The 21,263-nt window shown below is 42.3% G+C and overlaps 2 protein-coding genes across 2 annotated transcripts in view; one reads left to right on the top strand and one right to left on the bottom strand.

The window, feature by feature from the left end:
* The window catches only part of GLB1 (galactosidase beta 1), a 115,141-nt gene that overhangs the window by 6,024 nt on the left and 87,854 nt on the right, over positions 1-21,263 (top strand). Inside the window, 1 exon segment of the mRNA XM_025374311.1 lies at positions 18,993-19,162. Coding sequence (XP_025230096.1) covers positions 18,993-19,162 — 170 coding nt within the window.
* On the bottom strand, positions 14,297-14,581 carry LOC112617600 (small ubiquitin-related modifier 2-like). The gene is made up of 2 exons (XM_025374322.1): positions 14,439-14,581; positions 14,297-14,369 (listed from the first exon to the last, which is right to left on the bottom strand). Exons 1-2 carry the CDS (start codon positions 14,579-14,581, stop codon positions 14,297-14,299), a joined length of 216 nt encoding a protein of 71 aa, XP_025230107.1.

The raw sequence follows: 21,263 nt of genomic DNA, 5'->3' as shown, positions 1-21,263 counted from the left end.
AGAAACTCGCTTTGACTGGAGAGGCTAACCCTGCTACTCACTCGTTGGACAGCAGTGGGTGGGTGACTTTCCCTTACTGAGCCTTGGTTTCCATCAACCCTAAAATGGGGATAATTATCGCATCTACCTCAAGATTGTTTTGTCAGGAGGGATCCATCAAGCCTTGTGCATGAGTTCCACATGGCACAGTGTGCACAGTGAACACTCAATGTTAATTTTTCAGCTTTCCAGTGGAGCTTGCTAAGGAACTGTGTTGGGCACAGGTGCCCGGAGGATTCATGAAGCAGCCAGTCCTGAGGAGTGTGAGTGGGTAACGAGTTGCCTGCTGCTGGGGCCGGTGATGTGTCAAAGCAACTGCTGGGGGTTTGCCTTCCTCCCCTTGTGTGCATTCTGGCAGGCAAAGGGGGTTTCTTCCTTTCCTCCTTGTTCTCCTGGTGTATAGTGCGGTTCTGGGAGATCTGGAGGCCACCCTTTTTGTTCCCAGGCAGCCACAGTATTGACAGTGGGCCATCCCATGCAGTTTAAAATGTATCTTTGAGTTGAAATGTTGGTGGTTTCCTTATTCTTTTCTCTCTTCCCTGTCCTTCCAAGCTCACTTTTCTTGTGACCCGACTGCATTTTATGAATCATCCTTCCTCCCTTTCAGTTCTCACTTTGGATTTCACCAGGTGGGCTCCATGGTGCCATTTCACTTCCACTGTTTGGTGCCACTGGTAATTTTGACTCACCTGTCGTGTGTTATTTCACTGATTTCTTGATTTTGCATCTTTCTTATCAGTGACCTGGGCTTGATGAAATTAGCTTTCATGAAGTCCTTTTTTTTGTTGTTTAATTTTGCATCCTTACCTCTTTTCTTTCTCTTGAATGCCATCATTGTCTGGTCTTATATACCCTTCATCCACTCTGAAGTCCTTGCTTGACTGATTGCTTTCTATTAGCAGAAAGAAAACAGGTCCATCCCATGTATCTGAGAAACAACATCAACACCCTCTCATATCTGGTTTGTATTCCCTGGCTCGGTGGACATTTTTCCAGCAGAAATTTCTCCATCACTGTCCAGATTCTGGCCCTGGTGGGCAGGACTCCATGACACCTTTATTCCCTCTGTTCAACATTCTTAAACCATTGACCTTCTTTTTTTTGTTTGTTTGTGGCTGGGGGAGGTGGTGAGAAACATTACTTGAAGCTTGATCATTCTTTCAATTTCATTTGTTTCTTTATTTTTAATCTGTTAGATGCAAATTGAAATGCAATGCTTTTTGAAGATTAGCAATAGCATCTGTAGTATATGATGCTGTTACAAAATCTCAATAAATTAATCCTGCTTCCATTCCTACCAAATACCCAGCCATGCTTTTTTTCCCCTCGTATTTTGTTTGGTTTGTTTTAAACTTTTCGTACATGTACCTATCTCCCAGCTTTCACAAGGATGACAAGACCATTCTGCCATCCTTTCTCGGCTACCCCTGCCCCACTTGTACTCTTTATTTTTTGGCTGGAGTATATTAAGGTAAATCATAGAAAACATAATGTTACCCCAAAACTACTTCAGTATGAATCCTTTTTCAAAAAGCATACCTATAATGTCATTATCATATCCAGTGAAATTAACAGTGATTCTTGAATATCATCTAACAGCTAGTTAGGAGATTTGGGGCTAGTAGCCAGATTTTCGACCTCTTTAAAGAAGTGTTCTTTCCACTGTCTGAGTATTAAGTAGCTGTATCTGTCACAAATGAGTATAGGATTCAAATGCAATTAATTGTGTGAAGAGTTAGTGTTTAGTTTTTCCTGATTATCTCAATTATATTTTTTATTGTGGCAAAAAATTGACTATCTTAACCATTTTTTTTTGTTTGTTCTTTTTGTTGTTGTTGTTGATCTTAACCATTTTTAAGTGAACAGTTCAGCAGTGTTAAGTGTATTCACATTGTTGTGAAATTGATCTATTTGATCTGTAGAACTTTTTCATCTTGCAACTCTATACCCATTGAGCAACAAGGCTCCATTTCCCCCTTCCTCCAACCCCTGGTGACCACAGTTCTATTTTCTGTTTCTATGGCTTTGACTACTTTAGATACCTCATAGAAGTGAAATCATGCAGTTTTTGTCTTTTTGTGGAGGGCTTGTTTCAGTTAGTATAATGACCTTAAGGTTGTGGCACGTGACTGGATTTCTATTCTTTTTAAGGCTGGACCACAGTAATATTCTGTTGTATTTTTATGCCACATTTTGTTTATCCATGTTGAGCATGTTTTCATGGACTTGTTGGCCACTTGTATACCTTCTTTGGAGAAATGTCTATTCAAGTCCTTTGCCTATCTTTAAATCAGATTATTTAATTTATTGTTGTAGAGATGTAGGAGTTCTTTATGTATTCTGGATATTAACCCCTTATCAGATATGTAATTTGCAGATATTTTCTTCAGTTCTGTACATTGCCTTTCCACTTATTGTGACCTTTGATGCACAGAGTTTTAAAGTCTGATGTAGGCCCATTTCTCTATTTTCACTTTTGTGTTTGTGCTTTTGGCATCATATCCAAAAAATCATTGCCAAATTCAATATCATGTAGCTTTTTTCCCCATGTTTTCTTCTAGGAGTGTTATAGTTTCGGGTCTTATGTTTAGGTCTTTAACCCATATTGAATTAATTTTTGTGTATGGTATAAGATAAGGGTCCAACTTCATTCTCTTGCATGTGAATATCCAGATTTCCCAGCACTGTTTTCTGAAGAAACTGTCCTTTTCTCATCAAGAGGTCTTGGCATCTTTGTTGAAAATCATTTGACCATATACACAAGGGTTTATTTCTGTGTGTTCTATTCTCTTTCATTGCTCTATTTGTCTGTCTTTATGCCGTTACCATGTTATTTTGATTACTACAGCTTCGTTTTGAAATCAGGAGGTATGAGTCTTTCAACTTTGCTCTTCTTTTTCAAGACTGTTTTGTCTATTTGGTGTCTGTTTAGATTCTGTATGAATTTTAGGATACATTTTTCTATTTCTACAAGAAATGCTATTGGGATTTTTATAGGGATTGTGTTGAATCTGTAAATCACTTTGGGTAGTATGAACATCTTAACAATATGAATCTTCTACTCCATGAACATAGGATGTTTTTTCCATTTGTTTGTATCTTTAATTTCTTTTAACAGTGTTTTGTAGTTTTCAGTGTCGTCTTTCACCTTAGTTAGGCCTATTTCTAAGTATTTTATTCTTTTTGATGCTTTTTTAAATGGAATTTTTAAAAATTCCATTTAGGATTGTTCATTTTTAGTGTATAGAGATGCAACTGATTTTGGTGTGTTGCTTTTGTATCCTGCAACTTTGCTGAATTCATTTATTAGTTCTAACAGTGTTGTGTGTGTGTGTGTGTGTGTGTGTGTGTAATCTTTAGGGTTTCCTTCATCTAAGATTATGTCATCCGCAAACAGATCATTTTACATCTCCTTTCTAATTTGAATGCCTTTTATTTCTAGTTGCTCTGACTAGGACTTCCAAAACTATTTGAGTAGACGTGGCAAAAGCAGACATCTTGTCTTGTTCCTGATCTTAGAGGAAAAGCTTGCAGTCTTTCACTATTGAGTATGATGTTAGCTGTGGGCTTTTCACATGTGGACTTTATGATGTGGAGGTAGTTTTCTTCTATTTTGCATTTGTTGAGTTGTTGGGTTTTTTTAAATCATGAAAGGGTGTTGAATCTTGTCATGCTTTCTCTGCCTCAATTTAGATTATCATGTGGTTTTTGCCCTTTATTCTGTTAATTTGGTGTATTACATTGATTGATTTTTATATGTTCTTGCATTTTAGGAATAAATCCCACTTGATCATAGTATATAATCCTTTTAATGCATTGTTGAATTCAGTTTGCTAGTATTTTGTTGAGGATTTTTATATCAATATTCACTAGGAATATTATCATACTGTAGTTTTCTTGTAATGTATTTGTCTGGCTTTAGTATTAGGATAATATTGGTCTCATAGAATAAATTTGGAAATGTTCCTTCTCTTCAACTTTTGTAAGAGTTTCAGGAGGATTGGTATTAATTCTTCTTTAAATGTTTGGTAGAATTATCCAGTGAAGCCATCTGGTTCTAGGTTTTTCTTTGAGGTGTGTGTGTGTGTGTGTGTGCGTGTGTGTGTGTGTGCGTGTGTGTGTGTGCATGCGCACGCGCATACATGCTGACACGTAGTCTTGCTCTGTCGCCCAGGCTGGAGTGCAGAGGCATGATCTTGGCTCACTGCAACCTCCGCCTCCCAGGCTCAAGCGATTCTCCTTCCTCAGCCTCCCAAGTGGCTAGGACCACAGGCACATGCCACCACGCCCGGCTAATTTTTGTATTTTTAGTAGAGACGGGTTTTCACCATGTTGGCCAGGCTGGTTTCAAACTCCTACCTCAAATGATCTGGCCGTCTCCACCTCCCAAAGTGCTGGGATTACAGACGGGAGACACTGTGCCCAGCGTCTTTGAGGTTTTTGATTACTGATTCAATCTTTTTAATAGCTATTAGTCTGTACAGATTTTCTGTTTCTTCATGATTCAGTCTTGGTGGGCTGGGTGTGTCTAGAAATTTATCCATATCTCCTAGGTTATCCAATTTGTTGGCATACAGTTGTTCATGCTATTCTCTTACAATCCTTTATTTCTGTGGCATCAGTTATAATGCCCTCTCTTCATTTCTGATTTATTTATATATATGTATTTTTAAATCTAGTTAAGTTTCTCAATTTTGCTGATTTTTTTTTTCAAAAACCAACTCGTTTTTTTTTTCCTACTATCTTTCTATTCTCTTTTGTTTATTTCTGCTCTAATCTTTTACTGTCTTTTACTAGCTTTGGGTTTTTGTGGTTTTTTTTTTTTTCTCTTCTTCTTATGGAATTGTCTTTTTATAGTTATTTTGTTTGAAACAGGAATGAAAAATAGGTCTATATTTTGCCTGTGGTATGTTTCTTCAGTTTCCTTAAGTCTATAACATCCCCCTTTCCTTATTTTATGCCCTTTATTTGTTCAAGTTATCTGGGTCATATGTCTTAAAATTTTATGCATTTTGGATTTTGCTGTCATTTAACATGTTCATATTTTCTGTGAGTTCGTAGAGCTAAAGCTCTCTAAAGGTTAGAGCTACAGGCTGGATAGATTCAGGTTCAACCTTTTCCCTTTTTGGGTAGGAAGACCATTGCTTCAGTGATGTTAAGATTGACCTGTCAGCCCAGGTGTTGTCAGCTTCATCGCTCCACTAGAAAATTCCTCATTATCTTTCCATTTAATGTTTCAGCAGTCATTGGTGATTGTTGCGTAATGTCATTATTTCACTAAAGATTGCAAAATGATGATTCGTAAAATTCTACCCTTTTTTTTCCTGCATTTACTAGCTATGGATCCTTTACAAAGAACCTCCTCATCAATTGTGTGGTTACTCTGAAAAAGCCTATAACAAAGGCAAGACAGATACTAGATTATTTCACTTGATTCCTTAGTTTGTAGCATAATGAGCTGATACCACAGCAACCTCTAAGAATGACCAATAAGCTTTTCTTCTGAGTGGGTGAAAATATTGTTAGGAATTTAGATATTTAGATATTTTATATGTCTGATGCTTTTTAGTTCATCAAAGTGTTACATCTTTTAATACTCAAAATAGCCCATCTTTAGCCAGTTGGGACCTTTTCATTTTTCATTTTTTACTTTTTAGAGTCATGGTCGTGCTCTGTTGTTCAGTCTGGAGTGCAGTGGTGTGACTATAACTCACTGCACTCTCAATTTCCTGGGCTCAAGCGATGCACTCACTTTGGCCTCCAAGTAGCTAGGACTACAGGCACGCACCACCACACCTGGCTCTTTTTTTTTTTTTTCTTTTCTTGGTAGAGACAGAGTCTCTCTGTGTTGCCCAGGCTGGTCTCAAACTCCTGGCCTCAAGCAGTCCTCAGCCTCCCGAAATGCTGGGATTACTGGTGTGAACCTGTAATCAGCCTCACAAAATGCTGGGATTACAGGTGTGAACCACTGCACTTGAGCTGGTTGGAGCCCTGTCATCTTGTTGTTTTGATGAGACCCTAGTAGTTTTTTGTTTTTTGTTTTTTTTTTAATAGTTCTAGCGCTGTTTTGTACATCTTATGCGACAGACTTGGATTAACTAATTTGTTGAAGAAGCAGTTCTGGTTACTTTTAGTGGGAAATGTTTGCAGACCACAATTTAGGCACTATATGGGTTAGATTGCTTAGATTAGATTGCTGCCTGCTGATATCATTTCCAAACTGTGTCTGTGGGTATTGCTAGGAAATGCAATACTTTTTTAGGGAGAAAAAACCAAATCATAAATGTGTACTAGTATTTCCAATTCAAATGAGAGATTGTGGATTTTATTGTTTTTTAATGAACTATATTTTTTAGAGTAGTTTTAGCCTTATAGCAAAATTAAGGGGAAGGTACAGAGATTTTCCTGTATCTCTTGATTATGGGGTTCTTAATTTTGTTTGGTTTTATGTTTGTTTCTCTCTCTCTCTTTTTTTTTTTTTTGAAACAGAGTCTTGCTCTGTCACTCTGATTGGACTGCAGTGGCACCATCACTACTCGCTGCAGCCTCAACTATTCTGGGCTCAAGCAATCCTCCCACCTCAGCCTCCCAAGTAGGTGGGACCACAGGCGTGTGCCACCATACCCAGCTAACTTTTATTTATTTTTTATAGAGATGGGATCTCATTTTGTTGCCCAGGCTGGAACTTCTGGGGTCAAGCCGTCCGCCCACCTCAGCCTCCCAAAGTGCTAGGATTACAGGCATGAGCCACTGCACCCAGCCTGTTTCCCTTTTATACTGCAAATTTTGGTTCTTAGTAACCTAATGTAGTTACTTAGTTTTTTTATCTTACTACATATATAACAGAACCAAAATAGTAATGTCAATGTGGTTATTAAGATGAAGTCTACTGAATGCAGTTTGCTTTTGTTTTCTCCCTGAATGCAATTTAAGCTGTATTTTTATCCTTAGGCCAAATATGGTCAATGTAGTGTGGAAAGTTAGGTCTGTATGTTTTTAATTTTAAAGAAATTATATATTTTTAAATTTAATTTTTATTTTTTTAAACTGTGCATTTACCTTTTCTCTGAGATGAGGGGGCACATATTTTAAATCTGTGCATGTCCAGAGTCCGTGAGGATTGGGAATCAGTCCAAAGCTGTGCTCACTTCTCCTCCTCTTCCACTGTGATTTGCCTTCTTTATCCAGTCTTTTGGAATGCTGAACAAAAATGTTTTTGGCACAAGACAGGCATGAAAAAATAAAGTTAATAAAAATTGAAAGCATAAGCTACAGCAGATTATCCACAGATTCCTCCATCTCCATATAGATTATCACCATTGCTTGCACCTGTTTTCCTTCTCCAGCCTATCTGATGGAATGGTGCTTCCATGACGTGTGGTGTTTGGAAGGCTCTTAGCTCTGACATAATCAGAGTTTGACCCATAGTCACCTGAAACATTTCTTCTCTTTCTCTATGTTCTATGAACTGAGGGGTCTGAGAAGTCCGTGGTATGCAAATAGCCTTCCAGCCCATTCCGTCTCCCCTTGCCTCTATCCATGTTCCCTCAGCCCCAGGGTGCTTGCAGGCTAAGAGGACTGGGTCTCTGCCATCCTGGAGCTGAACAGCTCGTGTCAGGAATCCCCCAGGCCCTTGAGTCTCGAGGGTGAGTTGTAGGGGTGTGTAGGGTGCTAGGGACTGAGATCTGCTGAGTAGGTGCTTACCAGAGTTACACTGAGGGACCTGAAGACAGATCATCTTCACATAATCAGCATGACCCAGAATCTGCGATGTCACTGGGCTTCTTTTATTTCTTTAGTCAAGGAATGTGCACAAGTAATACAAATATAATTATTTTTAATCCCAGGGATTAGGGAACTTGGGGGGTGTTCACATTACCTGATGATGTCAATATTGTGTTGTGTTTAATTTTTGTTTTAAAAGAGATGCTTATTTATTACTGAAATAATCTAACCTGAATAAATAACTTTTTTAAAATTACATTGGCCAGTATTAGGTTCCTGGTATGTATTTGGTGTTTTGTTTGTACTGCTGGGTTTTTTCCCCTCCAGTATTGGATGTGTTAATGGGGGGCCTTAAGAAGTTACGGATTTTGGTTTGTTCAGAATTGCTTTTTATAAGTTTTCTGTGACCTCATGCACTAAATACTGATGCTTCCACACTTCTGCAAGTATGAAATAAAAGTATGTGTCTTCAGTATTGCATTCCTGCGCCAATTCATTTAGAAGGATAGAATTTGCACTCAGGTCAAATCTTGCATTATTTGCATTTGGGGGGAATACACTCTGAAGGCAGTTTTCTCTCTCTCTCTCTCTGTCTCCTTTTTCCTCCTCCTTTCCTTCTTTCTTCCTCCTATTCCCACTTTTTTTTTTTTTTTTTTTTTTTTTTTTTGAGATGGAGTTTTGCTCTTGTTGCCCAGGCTGGAGTGCAGTGGTGTGATCTTGGCATCCTGCAACCTCTGCCTCCCAGGTTCAAGGGATCTCCTGCCTCAGCCTCCAAGTAGCTGGGATTATAGGCATGGGCCACCACACCCAGCTAATTTTTGTATTTTTAGTATAGATGAGGTTTGCCATGTTCATCAGGCTGGTCTCGAACTCCCGACCTCAGGTGATCCACCTGCCTCCGCCTCTCAAAGTTCTGGGATTACGGACGTGAGCCACCGCACCTGGCCTATTCCCACTTTTTTTGATCGCCTTCTGTCAGTGGTGCCACAGCTCAGAGGAAGCTCAAAGGAAGCTGGCTCTTTAGGTGGGATCTTCTTAGGTCTGTAACTTTTGAGAGGGGTCACCTTGAGTCCATGAAGTGGACTGTCCCTGTTTACTTTAGTTGTGACAGTCAACAATGATGAGCTGTCTTTTAACTGATACTGCTTCTGCAGCTGTTCATCTCGATCCCCTCTCTGCGGCTTTTCTAGGTTTTTGTTTCAGAGACATGTCCCCTGCTCACCTGGTTCAAATAACATGATGGTGTTCGTGTCTCAGACCATGACGGTCCATGAATGCACAGACAGTCCAGGTCTCGTGTGATACAGCAGGGCAGTGGACACAGCCCCAGGCAAGAGGGAGAATATACTGCTGTCCTGCCCACTCACGAACTGTTTTCAATCCTTTTTATCAGTAGGATTTGAAAAGATTAGAACATTAATTGCAAACCAAATATCAGAGGCTGTGTTGTTCTGTCCCAGTGGTAATCCCACACCCACGTGGTAGCTGCTGTTGGAGCTACTACTCAGTTAATTAAGTGGCCACCGTCATGTACCATGATCTGTTTTTTCTGGCAGAGGCTCACAGGCAATTTGAATGAACATGATGGAAATGATCTTTAAGTCTTTGTGGAGGGGGCACTCATAGCTACAATTCCCAGAGGATTGTGGTCTTGCTTCAGATTTATCTTGAGTGGGAGTGGGGAGTGGGCAGTTCCAGAGCTTCCCCTTGATCCATGGTGGCTCCTACTCATGATGAGGGTTCTGCAGGCCATTATGTAAAACCATCCCACTTTGAGCTCAGAGCCAGGGAAATAACCGTGTGACGGATCCTTTGATTTGTTGGACTCTCTGTGAAAAGGACTGGGGCCAAGGCTCCCTTTATCCCTGGCCTCCCTAAGAGTGATAAGGGAGAGTGATGGCATTTCAGGTTCCCTGGTGCTACCATGTCAGTTCACACTGTATCCAACAGTCCTCAGAAGGGGGTGGCCTTGGGGTGCCCCTTTTCTTAGGACACAGTTACCCTGAATCTTGTTGGGAAGGACTGGAGGAATATTCACTGTGTGGACTTGGGGTGGTGTTATAGGGGCCTTCCTCAAGGGGATCCATCCAGCCTTTCCTTCAGTCAAATTTTGTTGACTGTATGTTGGAGAACTGGCTCAAAGCTGGGAATTGGATGTAGGAATCTCAATTTTCCATGCAGTTGTTGACATCAGCCTTTTGCTCACAAGTTTTTAAATATGTCAAGCAGTACTCTTGCCGATTGCCTGGCCATCTCACCCCACAGTGGCTCATAAGCTGGTCCGCAGGTCAGCACACCCTGGTTGCCACTGTGACCTTGCTGGTCGTTGTGGTAATTGTGCCTTCCTGCTTCTGATGGTTAAGCGGTCCCACGTTGGTTATGCCAGAACTTCATCATCCCCAGTGACACTAGAGCATCCTTTGCCGTGGCAGCATCCCCCGTCATTCTTGCCTGCAGAGGATGGGCTTCCCAAGCATGCCAGGGCCCTCCTCACCAGTGCCTGCCTTCCTGAAGGGAGAGTTCTCTGGGCTCTCCTGGGGAATAGAGCCAGGTAGTGGGGTCTCTGGTCATCCTTTCTACATTCCCACCTCTTGAGCCATTCCATACCTTTCTCAGGATGCAGTCCTGGCATCCTCACCTCATTTCCTGTTAACCAGTGTCATGTCTAGGTTCCAAGGATCCTCCCAACAGCATAGAGACTGGGCTCTTACCAATAGAATATGGGTCATGGGAGAACACACCCTACCAGTAACTTCCCCGTATCTGGCCTGGGATTTTCCCCCTCAAGATCCATTCTCAGTGACCCCCATGGTTAGGTCTTACTTTTCTGGCCGGAGATGTGAGTCTCTTTAAACACTGCCACAGAAGCCTCTGACATTCATAGGATGCCCTGAGTGGATGGCTCACCTGAGCCCTCTTCAAAGCTTCCAAATCACTTAATAAAAGCCAGCTAACCTCACACTCTTTTCAATGACCAGTAACCCCCACCTCTGCCCCGCTCCAGGGGTGGAGCCAGTGCAGATACCAACTGCTCCCCTTCTCTCCATGCCTCCTCCCGGTCCCGCATAGTTGAGGGACTTGGTATTTGTCTTTGAGGCGTTACCACGCCCCTTAGCACCAGCTATAGGGTTCTTGCTATTTGACATTCATGAGACAACAAGGTACAGACTCACATCCTGATGATCTGCTCTTGAGGCCACTCCTGGTACCAATTGTCATACTTTGGGTCCCTCTAGAAGCAGAACAATGGGTGCAGGTGGTTTGAGAAGTGATCCAAGAGCATAGGGGCGAGGGATAGGTGGAAAGAAGGGACAGCCTGGGTCAGAATGTATATCAGGGTTATCACTCTGGGAACCGGGACGTGATTCTTCTGAGACTTCTGAAAAGTGCGCAAAGTGTCTCCAGAATTATTTGCCTTAAAGACAAGAGAATGCAGTTCTCCACACTCTTTATCCCTCATTGGCTGAAGGTTGCCCCCGGGGCATGGACTACCCAGTGCCCCTGGACTTCTGGGCTGAACCCGTTCCCCCAGTGTTGGGGCAGGAAGGCAAAAAGACTTGAAATCTGAGTGTGAGTTGAGACAATCAGCACAAAGCATACTGAGCTTGCACAAGACCATTCACAGAGCTACAGCTGATGTAGGCATGTTTTTAAAACCCTTTTCAAGGCCAGACGTGGTGGCTCACGTCTATAATCCCAGCACTTTGGGAGGCTGAGGCGGGCAGATCACCTGAGGTCAGGAGCCCGAGACCAGCCTGGCCAACGTGGTGAAACCCTGTCTCTACTAAAAGTACAAAAATTAGCCAGGCGTGGGGGCGGGAGGCTGGGACAGGAGAATCGCTTGAACCGGGGAGGCGGAGGTTGCAGTGAGCTGAGACTGCGCCATTGCACTCCAGCCTGGGCCACAAGAGTGAAACTCTATCTCAAAAAAAAAAAAAACCCAAAAAACCAAAAAAACACTTTTCAGGCTGGGCACAGTGGCTCATGCCTGTAATCCCACAACTTTGGGATTGTGAGGTGGGAGGATTGCTTGAGGCTAGCCGTTGGAGACCAGCCTGGACAACATAGTGAGATCCTGTCTGTCTCTACAGAAAATTTGAAAATTATTAGCTGAGCATGGTGGCACGCCCCTGTCGTCCCAGCTACTTGGGGACTGAGGTGGGAGGATCACTTGAGCCCAGGAGGTCAAGGCTGCAGTGAGCCATGATCATGCTGCTGCATTCCAGCCAGAGCAACTGAGCAAGAAAGACCCTGTCTCAAAAACAAAAAACTCTCCTCCTCTGCCTTCACCGTATATCCATCGGAGACCATTTCACAATGGCAAGGGCTGCATACTCTCTGGAGTTGCATACGTTTGATCATGTATGTGTATTTGTATATATACAAACATACATGTACAATACACATACAGTATAAACCATAATTCATTTTATCAGTCTGCATTTTTATTTGTGTCAACATTTTGCTAGGAAAAATATTCAGAGAGAGTTGAAAAATTATACCGTTAACATATTACTGTCAGTCCATCCCTCCATCTATCAATTCATCTTAGTTTTTGGATGCATTTCAAAATAAGTTGCAGATACCAGTGCCGTCCTCTTGCTAAAATAAATACTTCAGCAGGCATATCATTAACTAGCAGTCAGTGTTTGTTAATAGCCCCTTTTTCCCCCAAGATAAAATTTACATACAATGAAATGCACGTATCTTAAATGTACCATTTGATGAGTTTTAACAAATGCCTACACCTGCATAATCCAAAACCCTTATCTAGCTATAGAACATTACCATTACCCCAGAAAGTTCTCTCATGTCCCTTCCCAGGCAATACCTGCCTTCACTCTCCCAGAGTTAACTATTCTGATTTTTTCTCCCACCATGGATTAGATTTGCCTTTCCCAGGACTTCATATAAATGGGTTCATGCAGTATGAACCCAATTGTGTAAGGCTTCTTTCTCTCAACATTTTTGAGATTTATGTACATTATTACAAATACCAGTAGTTGTTCTTTTTTATTGCTGAGTAGTAGTCCATCATATACATATGCCGTAGTTTGCTGAGGCAGGAGAATCACTTGAACCCAGGAGTTCAAGACTGCAACGAGATGTGATTGAGCCATTGCACTCCAGCCTGGGTGACGGAGCAAGACCCTGTATCCAAAAAATCTTAAAAACTTATAATAATAAATAAAAAGATAAAAATAAAAGAATTAGGATCCAAACCAGGTTCACGCTGACCTAATGAATATCATATCATGTCATATTACAAATATCATATCATACCTTATTACACATACCATATCACATATAATGATCTAATGCAATCATTAGGCCATTATTCCTCTGAAGTTCTTTCATTTCTAAATAATACTCCCTTTCTTTCTTTTGATACCATTGATTTGTTGGAACAACTGAATCGTTGGACTTTTAAAATGTCCCACGTTTTGGATTTGGCTTATTGCTTCCTTATGGTATTGTTAGATTTGGGTTCAGTTGTGATTTTGATTCAATAATGAGGACCACTTTCTAGGTGAGACTGTACTTCGTGTTAAATCATAACATGACAGACATAATGTCTGGCTATTCCACTTTTATTGAGGCTGAAATTGAGTGGATGGAGCACCAAAAATATGCCCAGTCCTTCACACAATTTCCATCAGTGTTTCTAATGGTTTTAGCATCTATTGATGATTATAGCTTAAATCCATTTCATTAAGTGTTGGGAAAGAGGTGTTTTTCAGATGCTTTTATTCCTTCTGCATTTATTATTATTTTGAGACAGGGTCCCTCTCTGTCACCTGGCTGAAGTGCAGTGGCACCATCAAGTCTCACCATCACCTTGACTTCCTAGGCTCAAGCAATCTTCCCGCCTCAGCCTCCTGAGTAGCTAAGACTACCGGTGCCTGCTACCACACCTGGCTAATTGTTTGTTTGTTTGTTTATTTTAAACAAGAAATTTAAACAACAAGCTTCTTGACTTGAAGGAAAAACTATCTAGGATTCCTTTTTTTTTAGACTAATTTATCCCTACTTAAAGACAAACCGTCCTACATGTAACAGCTATGTACAATGAAGTTATAAAATTGTTCTTGGTTTTACAATGATAAATGAAAAACATTAACATTCTACAATTGAACAAGGTATGCAAAATTTTTATTTTTATTTTTTGTTGTTGTTAAAACAGCCAAATAACTTACTGAAATATAAAGATAAGAGCGGAATGAGCATGCCACTAATGAAGAAAAGGGGGTATTTTAACAGAATCGGTATTTTTCCCCATCCCATCTCCACTTGATATCAGTCAAAATGTACCATTGGCTGTTTAGTAAAAAAATATGTATATATACACTTGTGCACATATACCAGTTACTTTATGTACAATAAAGGAATGGGGAAGGGGGAAATGAAAGAATAGAGAAAACTATACTGTAGTAGTCAGGATGTGGTAGAACCAAATTGCAGTTTTCTAATTGAGAGTGTAATCTTGGTCTGTAAAGAACAGAGTTCTGGAGTGAAGTAGGAGGTTCCCTTTTTAGTAGACACCCCCTGTCTGCTGGTAGAACACATCAGTTGTATCTTCATCCTCCATTTCCAACTGAGGCGGTCTGTCTCTTTCATTGGTTGCCTGTCAGATTGGAATCTGATCTGTCTCATTGACCATCCCTATCATTCACAATAGGCTTTTCATTAGTTTACTAAGTGATGTACGCCTCTTAATCCTAAACTGCACCGCAGAACCCTTCTGTCCCGCCACCTTCAAATTAATATAATCATTGTTCTCAGTCTTGATTCTTTCCTTGGGCTTTTTGTCTGCCATGGCAGGCGCCGGAGTCTCAGCTGCCGCTTCACAAAAGAGGTACCAAGTCTGCACCGAATGAGTACATAAGCAGCACCAGGAGTGGAAGAAGAAGGAGGCGGCAGCGGTGGATGAAGGAGACACTAATTTTGTTAGCTTTTTTTTTTTTTTTTTTAATAGAGACAGGGTCTTGCCATGTTCCCCAGGCTGGTCTTGAACTCCTGGGCTCTAGCAATTCTCCTGCCTCGGCTTCCCAAATTGCTGGGATTACAGGCATGAGCCATTGTGTCCGGGCCCTTCTATATTTAATTAACTGGGATCCAGTGGAGAATTTTCCATTGTCAATGTTTTGGCAACCCTGAAATACTGCTTTTATGTGAAGGGGAAGTAAACTGCTTGGCTCTTTCTCTGTATTTATCACTTTTCAGAGTAATGAGTTGGTACTCTAGCAGTCTCCAAAGGTGACCAATGAATTTTTTCTCCTTGTGTATTACGATGAACTGATCGGTGTTAATATACACGTAGTCATATTTTTTTTTATTAATATATCTCTTAAGTCTTTCATATGCTCTCTCTCTCTCTCTCTCTCTCTCTCTCTCTCTCTCTATTTTGACACTCAAATTTCTCCCCAAGAACAGTAGGAGCCTCTTCAGGTTTGCGCCTGTGCCTGACATCTAACTGGCCACCGTCCTGTAATTTCCTCCTTCCGCTTCCTGCCCACCTCATTGTCACCACCATGGGCCACAGCCACATCTCTTCTGCCTTTTTTGCCCATTCAGGAAAAAGCCAAACATTTGGAAACACATATCTGGTCCTGTCTTTCTTTCATTTCGGTGGTTCTCCATGGCTGTCAGCATAAAGTCCGGGCCCTTGAATCTGGACTTCAGGGCTCATTGGATCTGGCCCTGGCCTCCTCCTCCGCCTCAGCAGCTGCCATCTTTTATCTGTATCGAGGCTGTGTGGCTCCTGGCCTGTAGTCCTGCCCTCCTTCTCCCAGGCCTCGCACACACTGTTTTCTCCATCTGTGTCCCCTTCCCCCGTGGCTAACTTCACTTCATCCTAGGCCTTGGCTCAGGCCAGTGGTTCTCAATTTTGCCTGCACGTTGCATCATCTAGGCAGCTTTAAGAAATCCCAGTGTCTAGGTTCCTCCCAAGACCAATTAAAACCTGAACATCTGGGGTTGAGGTCAACTTTGCTTTTTTTTTTTTTTTTTTGAGACAGAGTCTCGCACTGTTGCCCAGGCCGGAGTGCAGTGGCGTGATCTTGGCTCACTGCAAGCTCTGCCTCCCGGGTTCACGCCATTCTCCTGCCTCAGTCTCCCGTGTAGCTGGGACTACAGGCACCCTCCACCATGCCCGGCTAAATTTTTTTTTTTTGTATTTTTAGTAGAGACGGGGTTTCACCATGTTAGCCAGGATGGTCTCGATCTCCTGACCTCGTGATTTGCCCGCCTCGGCCTCCCAAAGAACTTTGCTATTTTTAAAACCTTGCACAGGTGATTTTACCATGCAGCCAAGATTGAGAAACACAGTTTGGGGTGTTTCTTCCTTTGAGAAACTTGCCCTTGCCCCTCCCCTCCACCCCGCCTCGACCTCACTGTGTTAACCGTTAGGTTTCTTCCAGGCTAGTTGGAAGCTTCATATGGGTTGTGGCCACATCTGTGTGGTTCTTGTCTGTGATTACTCAGCACGTAATAGGTGCTTGGTAATATTATATTTGTCAGTGAATGGTGGGGAGATATTTAGACTGCACTTTGAGGTCATTGGAGGGTAGAGATGGTGTCTCCATGTATGGGACAAAGGCCAGATTCCATTGTCTCCCACCATCGTTTTTTTCCAGCCTTATCTTCTGCTCCTCTGAACTCTTTCACTTAGGTGGATTTCAAACAGCTCTACCGTTTTCCCAATTCTACCAGAAGTTGCTTGACCTCCTTTCTACCTATCTGATGAATGTTCCCACCTCATGGGCCACCTTTGAACTTAGGAAACTTGTGGGGAACCCTTATTTGACACTTAGCCATGTATACACTATGAGAATGTTTCCAAGAGCATCCATTGAGGCACCTGGTGTAAGAAATAATTTTTATATTTTTGTGAGTTTAGGAGACTTTTCCTTTGAACAGAAATTAAAGGCTTATTTACTAGAAGAATAAAGTGATGTTGACACTTGCCCTTTTAAAAATGATTCCTAAATTAGTTATTTGTTTGTGTTTATTTAGCTTTATTGAGATGTAATTCACATACAGTAAAGCTCTCCATTTGCCCCTATGAATTCTTCTCTGAGTTGTTTAACTTCAGCTCCCCGGTTAGATTTCAGGCATGTGTGATGTAGGACTCATGCTGCCACAGCTGCTTCCAAATACAGCTTCAAGGGTAACCCCCAAAGCCACCATGGACTAGGATGCTACTGTGACTAAAGCTAGTATTGTGACCTTCAAAAGCCTAAAGATGCACAAGGAATCTGACCCATAATGGAGAGCACTAGTTAGATGGCTTCTTAAAACCCTGGTTCTATTGGCACCTGTGGCCTGTTGCTGCCTTATCCACCAGAGGGCAGTGTTCCACTCGGCTTAAAGTCGAACCCCAACCCCTACCACCCGTTGAGGTCATGCCTTTCAAAATCCTAGCATTTTAGCTCCTGAAGTGACCCAAAAACAGTGTTTCTTAAAATTTTGCTTGATAGAAATAAATCTTACATTGCAACCAAATATATGTGCATACATGTGCAACTCCACATATGTATATATAACAAAAGTTTTATAAAGTAATACTTTCCTATGTGTAATACACTCTTCTTTCTTTCTTTTTTTTTTTTTGTTTTTTTTTTTGTTTTTGAGATGGAGTCTCACTCTGTTGCCAGGCTGGAGTGCAATGGCATGATCTTGGCTCACTGCAACCTCCACCTCCCCGGTTCAGGCGATTCTCCTGCCCCAACCTCCCGAGTAGCTGAGACTAGAGGCGTGTGCCACCATGCCCAGCTAATTTTTTTATTTTTGGTAGAGATGGGGTTTCACTATGTTGGCCAGGATGGTCTTGATCCCTTGACCTCATGATCCACCCGCCTCAGCCTCCCAAAGTGCTGGGATTACAGGCGTGAGCCACCACACCTGGCCTCTATTTTCTTTCTTGCCCTTTTTTTTTTTTTTTTTTGAGACAAGTGTCTTGCTCTGTCGCCCAGGCTGCAGTGCAGTGGCGTGAACATGGGTCACTGCAGTCTCAACCTTCTGGGCTCAAGCAATCCTTCCACCTCAGCCTCCCAAGTAGCTGGGACCATAGGTGTGTGCCACCATGCCTGATTTTTTTTTTTTTTTTTTTTTTTGTAGAGATGAGGCCTTGCTGAGTTGCCTAGGCTGGTCTCGAACTCCTTAGCTCAAGCGATCCTCCAGACTTGGCCTCCCAAAGTGCTAGGATTACAGGCATAAGCAACTGTGCCTGCTATTCTTTGATTTTTATTTTTATTTATCTTATTATTTTTTTTTTTTTTTGAGACAGAGTCTCGCTCTGTCGCCCAGGCTAGAGTGCACTGGCATAATCTCAGCTCACTGCAGCCTCTGCTTCCTGGGTTCAAGTGATTCTCGTGTCTCAGCCTCCCAAGTAGCTGGGATTACAGACGTGAACCACTATGCCTGGCTAATTTTTGCATTTTTGGTGGAGATGGGGTTTTACCATGTTGGCCAGGCTGGTCTTGAACTCCTGACCTCAGGTGATCCACCTGCCTCGGCCTCCCAAAGTTCTGGGATTACAGGCGTGAGCCATCACGCCTGGACAATTCTTTCATTTTTAAAAGGTGCTTATTGCCACCAAAAATGAGTTTATTATTCACAAATCAGGTCACCCCCCACAATTCGAAAAATATTGCCTTAAAGTTCTTTTAATCCAATACCCTGGATAGTTATGGATGAAGATAGGTAGGGTTAGAGACGGACTTACCCAGGTCACTCTGGGATTCATGCAATACCTAGGATGGGGCGTCGGGGCTCTGGAGTTTTAACCCATTGCTTTTTGTCCTGTATTTTACACTTAGAATTTTCTTAATGGATCTTGGTTATCCCAGTGACGTTACTGTTGAGGTGCATCCAGTGCTCAGGCAGGTCACAGCAACAAGGGCGTGTGTGTGTATGTGTTCTCCAGCCCCATGAACAGCGCAGTGGAATATCATCTCAGCCACTGATTGTCAGCTCAGTGCTGGCCTGTAGAAGCTGAGCCTTATGGAATCCTGCCTGTGGATCCTCTTTGATAATTTCTCTTACCTGAGTACCTCTGGTGGACCTGGCTTAGCAATGGTTTGTATGATAGCTCAGAAAACAAGCATGAAGTCCATCAGCACATTATATAAATTAAATAGGCAGAGAGTCACTTGCCACTGTCAAAGGATCGGCTTCTGAAATGCAGAAGGTGAGAGTTCTCATGTGACCCCATCCTTGCTCTGTAGAATGCCACCCGGAGGGTGTTTGAAATTGCCTATAGCCAGGACCGCTTCCTCAAGGATGGCCAGCCGTTTCGCTACATCTCAGGAAGCATTCACTACTCCCGCGTCCCCCGCTTCTACTGGAAGGACCGGCTGCTGAAGATGAAGATGGCTGGGCTGAACACCATCCAGACGTAAGTAGGAGGGCACATGGCTGTCACCTAGGCCAGAACACCCACTCTGGAGAGAGGATACAACTGTGTTTCTCAGGGTGGCTATTTGATTGCTCAGAAATGGGAAATAGTCCAGTGTGGTGTTCTGGGAGGGGCTTGTCATGAACCGGACTGGCCCTTTTTCAAATCATCAACTACTTCTTCCAGTCTTCAATTTTAATCATCAGAAGTCATTAAATAAATAGCTTAAAAAGGCAAAGGATGGGGGAAGCAAACAGAAATAACAATGATTGAGCCCTTACCAGATCCAGGGTACTTTATACGAATGATTCCATTCCCTTGAGATAGGTATTATTGTTCCTGTTTATAGCTGGTGAAGCTGAAATTTGCCCAAGGCCATATCTTTGGCTAGTATTGGAAGGGAAGGGAAGGCATGCAGGTGGCTGTAGCGCAGGTATGGCTGTAGTCATACACAAAGATAGGCTAACAGGAGAAAAGCCTCACAGATCTGTAAGTTTTATCTGACATGAGAGTCTTCAGAAAAGAAGACCCAAGGAAAACTTTTTACACTTAGGTTCTATGACCTAGTGGTAGTAGACTGAAGCGGGAAACCCCACAAGGCCTGCCTCAACGGATACTTCTTGGCCTTTCTGGGTGGCATTCCTTCCTTCTGGGTATGGAGCAGGACCCCTCTGCAATGAGGGTCTAGAAGGGAGAAGGGAGAGGCGACCTTTCTAGGTTTCATGGCTTGCTTTGGGAGAGAGGGCTTCTAATTTCTATGACCCACACTGGGAGGAATTCTGGTTTGACTTGCTTCAGGGGAGAAGAAGGGGTGGGAGACAGAAGAGCAGGAGAAGGTCAGAGAAAGAAGATGTGCTCCTAAGGCCTTCCAATCTCCTTTAGTTCAAAGGACTCAGCATGCCAAGGTGCCATACTTTGGGGTATTGTTTTCTGAGCCCCAATAACAGAATAAGCCTTGTGCTTAGGTAGATTTCTGAAACCCAGTTTGGCTTTGTGGTTCTGCTGGGGTAATTGTATAACTTCAGGGTATAGAATTATCCCAACAGTTACCTCTCCGCATCTCTTCTGCTATTGCAAAGTAACTAACAGGGAAGAAAGTTGGTGTGGCTGGCCGCTCTGGCTTTTGCAGTGCTGATGTGGATTGCTGATAACTTTTCAAAGATAAAGAGTGAGAAAACCCAGAGGCAGATTCCGAAGATAGATAGTGAGGGAGAACCCACTCATTATTCTGGTTCTAAGGCCACTGGCAGAGTGAACCCAGCTTCACCTGTTTATAATTCTGACACTGAGTTCTGGAAGACCAAGACTGTTCCAGGGAACCCTGAAATCATGGGATCACACACACACAAAATGACACAAACCAGGGTCTTCAAAGAGAGCTTTGTGATGGTAATGGATGGCTTCATATTTAACTTTGTATCTGTCTGTCTGTGGGTAGACAGAGGAGCTGATAGAAGGTTTTGTCATTTTACCTCCTGCCACATGATTCCTGACAAAATCTTTTGTCAGAGGATCTGGGGATTGGAGTTTTTCCTACACTTACTAAAAATTATTTCTTCAAAAAATAAATGTGTCTCTTACTACTTTTCAGCAAAATATTTTTATTTTTCCTAAGCCTTACGTGGGCATATATAATTTTTATTTTTATTTATCAAAACAGTTTTCTAGAGCTGGGGTCTTGCTCTGTCACCTGGCTGGAATGCAGTGGCTCAGTCGTAGTTCACTGAAACCTTAAAGTGGGCTCAGGTGATCCTCCCACCTCAGCCTCCTGAGTAGTTGGGATTACAGGCACTGCTACCACACCAGCTAATTTTTTTGTTTTGTTTTGTTTTTAGAGATGAAGTTACACTATGTTTCCCATGGTGGTCTTCATCTCCGGGCCTCAAGCGATCCTACTGCTTTGGCCTCCCAGAGTGCGGGGATTACAGAAGTGAGCTACTGTGCCCAGCTATAATTGTTATGTAATAGGAATTAGTGCTGATATAATTCTGGAATTTTCTGTTGTTGTTGTTGCTTTTAAGTGTCCCCACCAAGTTTGATTAGCTTGGGGAGCTGCTGTAAAAATTCATAACAAGGCCCCTCCCAAGAGGCTGCCAAATGG

The sequence above is a fragment of the Theropithecus gelada genome, chromosome 2 (assembly GCF_003255815.1).
Source record: "Theropithecus gelada isolate Dixy chromosome 2, Tgel_1.0, whole genome shotgun sequence".
NCBI classification, from domain to species: domain Eukaryota; kingdom Metazoa; phylum Chordata; class Mammalia; order Primates; family Cercopithecidae; genus Theropithecus; species Theropithecus gelada.
This window is presented reverse-complemented; position numbering and strand designations above follow the sequence as displayed.